Source organism: Octopus bimaculoides, chromosome 6 (genome assembly GCF_001194135.2).
Source record: "Octopus bimaculoides isolate UCB-OBI-ISO-001 chromosome 6, ASM119413v2, whole genome shotgun sequence".
Classification (NCBI taxonomy): domain Eukaryota; kingdom Metazoa; phylum Mollusca; class Cephalopoda; order Octopoda; family Octopodidae; genus Octopus; species Octopus bimaculoides.
The window spans coordinates 72,922,541-72,927,941 of record NC_068986.1 but is presented as its reverse complement, the minus strand read 5'-3'; the positions used below and the strand labels follow the sequence as shown (position 1 = coordinate 72,927,941).

At 31.2% G+C, this 5,401-nt stretch overlaps 1 protein-coding gene across 1 annotated transcript in view; it reads left to right on the top strand.

Moving 5' to 3' along the window:
• LOC106873420 (peroxisomal membrane protein PEX14) overlaps positions 1-5,401 on the top strand; it is a 51,244-nt gene that overhangs the window by 13,895 nt on the left and 31,948 nt on the right. The window contains exons 2-4 of the mRNA XM_014920779.2: positions 1,849-1,911; positions 3,196-3,243; positions 5,230-5,314. Coding sequence (XP_014776265.1) covers positions 1,849-1,911; positions 3,196-3,243; positions 5,230-5,314 — 196 coding nt within the window. The remainder of the gene's footprint in view (positions 1-1,848; positions 1,912-3,195; positions 3,244-5,229; positions 5,315-5,401) is intronic.

The following is a 5,401-nucleotide window of genomic DNA, read 5'->3' as shown; positions in this document are numbered from 1 at the left end:
TATATATAGACATACACACACACATATATTATGTGGTGTGTGTGTATGACAAGATACTGTTCTGTAGTTTGTTAATTGTACTTTATTACCATTAGTTTTCATTAATAGATATTTTTATAGAATTTATAAATTCTAAAAATTCTGTGTGCCTTTTGTTCTTTCAATTTAGAAATTTATTACTTCTAGAAGTATTTTAAGAGCTTCAATTGTGCAAAGCCTACTTTCCATTTTTGTTACATGTATATATATATATATATATATATATATATATATATGCTGGAACTGTGGCTATAATATTACTTTGCTGTTTGGAGTCTGTACCCTTAAACTTTAAATTCTATATGTACTGTGTAACTAATCTTGTAGTGCTTAATGTTTTGTGAGCAAATGTATGTTTGTACATACATATGTTTGTACATACATATGTTTGTACATACATATGTTTGTACATACATGTACAAATGTACGTTTGTACATACAAATCCTTAAAAGGATTTGATTTGACACCAATATATTTATTGCATTTGTAGATTGTTACTTATAGAGCACTTACCATTAAGGGGTCATTGTGTGGTTGCTCTTCTGTTACAGGTGGGTGAGTTACTCACATGGAGTCTTGGAGAGTCTAGTATACCTTTACTTTTATTGCTGCTCTTCAGGCTGTTTTCTTCCACATTGTTTATGTTTTTAGTATTAATGCTATTGTATTTACTTTTAACCCTTTAGCATTTAAACCAGCTATATCTAACCCAAATATCCTTCCTGTTTTATGTTCAAACTGACTAGAGCCAACTTCTCACACTTACCCTATAATATTATTCTGAAAATAAACAATCACATCATCGAAATTGTGAAGCTATGAAATAATGCATGATTAATTCAAAGCAGTGTGATTAAATACACATTACACTTGACTGAGTTATCTAAATGCTAAACGATTAATATTAGTGTCGTTAGTATTATCTCTATAACTCTTTTTCTATCATTATTATTGCTATTGGACATAGGAAATCCTACACATAGAAAGGTACTGTGTTAGTACTCCTAATGCTTGGATTTGTATGAAAAGTTTATATCACTTCACCTCTTATTCTTAAACGGTTAGCATTACCTAGTCTCAAGTTAAAACTAGGTTTTTTTTTCCTTACTTTTACTTTTAAGTCAAGTGTTTAAAGAGGTTATGCTATTCTTACTTTATTTTTGTTATCACTTGTCTTGGACTGAATATTGGAATTTTAATCCACATTTAGGTTTCTTTTTCTATATAAATAAAACTATTTGTATTTTGCTTGGCTTCAGAGTTTCAATGACTGTATTTTGTTAACTTTAGAGATATTAGAGTAGTACAAGTTATCAACTAGGTAGATGTTTCTGGGAATGAAAATTTCACCATAAACTCTCTCTCTCTCTCTCTCTCTATATATATATATATATATATACACACACACACACATGCACACACACACATGCACACACACACACATGTACACACGCATACATATATACACATGTACAAATGTATGTACATACATATATGCATCCATATGGTGGTGGACTTTTGTCATTCAGTTAGGATTCAGCATGGTCACAGTCTAATGACTGAAACAAGTAAAAGATGATAAAAGATAGTAATCCTCTCCTCCCCTCTTTCAATCCTCACAGCCCTGCCACTCTCTTGAGAAAGATTTCTATAAAGGATTATGAGTTCAATCTTAACCTAAAGATATGTGGACATATAGCACCTGTAAAAACAGGAAATATTTTAATTAAATTATAACACAAAAGAAAATCGAATAGACGAACCATTATAATAACTTCACTTTATGTTGTGTATTATTTGATTTCTAGACTGTTGGAGTGACTTCTGATGGCCAACCTCAACTTGCAGAAGAAGATTCAGCAGAAAAACTGGTAAATATTGTTTGTTTTATGTTTGCATTGGCTTGTCAGATGAATTCGTTTTTTTGTTTTCTTTTATTATAATCCTTTCCAATGTTATTTGAATTAACATGAAAAATATTTTTATCATACTATTTTACGGATTATGTAGCTTTTTTCTTTCTCTATGACTTTTGTTTATTGTTTTTGAAATCTGAAGAAATTTTACCTCTTTCCACAAATATGATGATGACTACCAAGTAGAAAAAGACAAATTTATCTGGTAACCCAATAGCAATAAATGAATTTTAGTTTCATTTTGATAATCACATGTATTTCATTATTTCACTATAACTTTTGTTTCAGCCAACATTGTCCTACAGTTAATTTATCTCTGTGTCTGACTGATTTAGTCTCTTTGTAGGCCTAATATTTTTTGGGAGACTTTCCATTCTAAAGTCAAATATCTATCCCAACAGTTAGATATGTATGTGTATGTAAATGACTATGTCTAACCTTAGATTACTTACCTTATCCAATCAATTCTCAAACCTAGAACCTTTTGTATCCATATTTAACCTCCCTTCCACAACATTTATCTGTTAAATATCAATTGTATTAATCTTTTGTGCCTAAGAGGGTCGTTAAGAGATACGAGCAGACTAATTATACTGTGTAACAAAATTGAAATTTTTTTTTTGTCTTTGGTCAGTAAGTGTTATTTTCTATTTGCTTCCATCTAGAAATCAATGAAAATGACTTCTAATCTCTTCAGGCTTTGCTTTTGTGACCTAGTCATCAATGTTTTGAAACTGACCTATTTTCTATTACATTTCAGAGAGATTCAGCACTGAGTTGTTGAAGCAGAAATATTATTATAGCAAATATTCTGCTCAATACCACAGATTTACTTATCAGTTGCTTGACCTTAATCACTAGAGCATGTCCCTTAGTGGCTGACAATATGTACATCTCTGATCATGAGCAGGAGTAGTGGGGGAGCATCATAGCCATATGTTGAGAGGGATTCTTTGGGGCTTGAATAAATGTAACATAGATAAAGTTTGAAGGAAATACTAGCCATTTTTCATACTTTTCAGTGGTAAGCAAATAGGAAATAACAGTTGCTACCAAAAGACAAAAATCATGTTACACTGTTACTTAAAAGGAGGTGAAAGACTGATGCCTTACATACACAACCATTATCATCCTGTTTTCCATTAAACATATATTATGTCTGTATATTTATATTAGAAGTGATGTCATTGATTACAGTTATATAAATTTAATTCTTTTTTTTTTCATTTTTGTTTAAAGGTTTCTGGGAATTTGGTAAATTCATCATCAGTACCACGAGAAAATTTAGTAAGTTTTCTGAAAAGTCTTGTAAATATATGCTAAAAGAAAAATTAGTATGTTAGTATTAACATAATCTTCCACTTTCAGTATTCTTTGTCTCTATATCTGGCAAAAATAAAAGTTTAATTAACTTCTTCAAAGTAAAAATGGGTTGATGCATTCTTCCAGTCATTAGCCTATGAGGGCCATCATCATTATTATCATCACTGATGTCTTAACCTTTGCAGTTGGCATTGGTTGATGTATTACAATTTTTCTTGATAATATTTATGAGATGCAACCTCTCTCTTCACATCATACCTCCATGAGGTATCTCTTCAACAGGTACTCACCACCAAAAATACCCATATTTGATCCATCAGTGGTTTTCATATTTGTTAAATGTCCACACCAATTTAAGTGTTTCTCAACACTCATTGGAGCTTTTTCAGCACAGTTGAATTCCATTTTATTTCTTTTACTGTTTCACGTCCAACAGACATTCTCAAATATTTTTCTCTTTTTCTGGAGAAATTCAAAATTCAACAACTCATTCTTTTTCCATCCTTTTCTGAACTTTGCTAAACTTATTCTTAACTTTGCTAATATTATAATTTCACTGCATCATCTTTCAGCTTTAACCCTTTAACACTTAATCTGCCCATATCCAGCTAAAATATTTTATCTGTTTTATGTTCAAACAAGCCTGATCTGGCCTCTTACACTACCCTACAATGTCATTTTAACAATGAATGAGCTTATCATTGAAATTTTGAAGCTACATGATAATGCATGTCTAACCAATGTGAATAAATAAGGTCACCTGCATATCACTAACTATTTACTACTTCTAACAAGTCATCTGAGGTGTCTGCAGGTTTAATTTCATGAGTTCTTTTCTTATTAACTACTCCTGTACATCTGACACATTCTGATCTTCTGACATCTTCAAAACTGGAAACTCATACTGAAAAATCTTTAGGTGTGGCTGTGTGGTAAGAAGCTTGGCAGAAACGTTAGCACGCTGGGCGAAATGCTTAGCGGTATTTTGTCTGCCGTTACATTCTGAGTTCAAATTCCGCCAAGGTCAACTTTGCCTTTCATCCTTTCGGGGTTGATAAATTAAGTACCAGTTATGCACTGGGGTCAATGTAATCGACTTAATCCCTTTGTCTGTCTTTCTTTGTCCCCTCTATGTTTAGCCACTTGTGAGCAATAGAAAAAAAAGATAAGAAGCTTGTTTCTCAACCATATGGTTCTGGGTTCAGTCCCACTGCGTGACACTTTAGGCACGTATCTTCTACTATAGCCTTGGGCAGACAAAAGCCTTGTGAGTGGATTTGGTAGATGGAAACTGAAAGAGGTTCATCGTTTTGGTAGAATTGCATGGTCTTTCAATATTGTTTTGCATACAAATAAAACTTTCTTCTTTATTTGTTTTGATTTTTTTATATGAAGTTATAAGGTGGATGAGGGTGAAAATCAATATATTGTGAAAATTAAATATTTGTGTAGTTTACATTTTGTGGTTGTATGCATTCTTCCTTTTATAAATAATTATACGATAGATTGAGAGACACTGAGACAGTCTCAATGATTGTCATCAAATGACACCACATTGTCAACTTGGATATTTCTTCTTGTAAAATGGGATTTTTTGAAAGATAAAAAAACATAAGGAGAAAAATATTTAACCCTTTAGTATTCAGATTACTGTTTTAAACATAATGCTTATGCATTCACATTTTCTTAAATTAGTCATGCATTATTTCATAGCTTTGAGATTTTGATGAGGTAGTTTATTTTTAAAATGACTCTGTAGGGTAGGTGTGAAAGGCCAGCTATGACCAGTTTGAAGATAAAAATGAGGTAGAATATTTTGACCAGATATGGCCAGTTTAAATGCTAAAGGGTTAAATGAAAATTGTAGCAAGAGAAACATTTTAATTGAGGATACTTAAATAATTTTTTTAAAAATTATTAATATTGTTATAATTCTGTTATTAATTCCAGATCTACACTGCTGTATCATTTCTGAATCATAATAAAGTACGGAACACTTCCATAGCACATAAAAAGTCATTTTTAAAACGGAAAGGTAAATACCAGCTTTATTTTCTTTCTTTCCTTTGTTTTTTTTTTACATTATTAAAGTGTTTATCTGATTGAAAAAACTAATAAAATT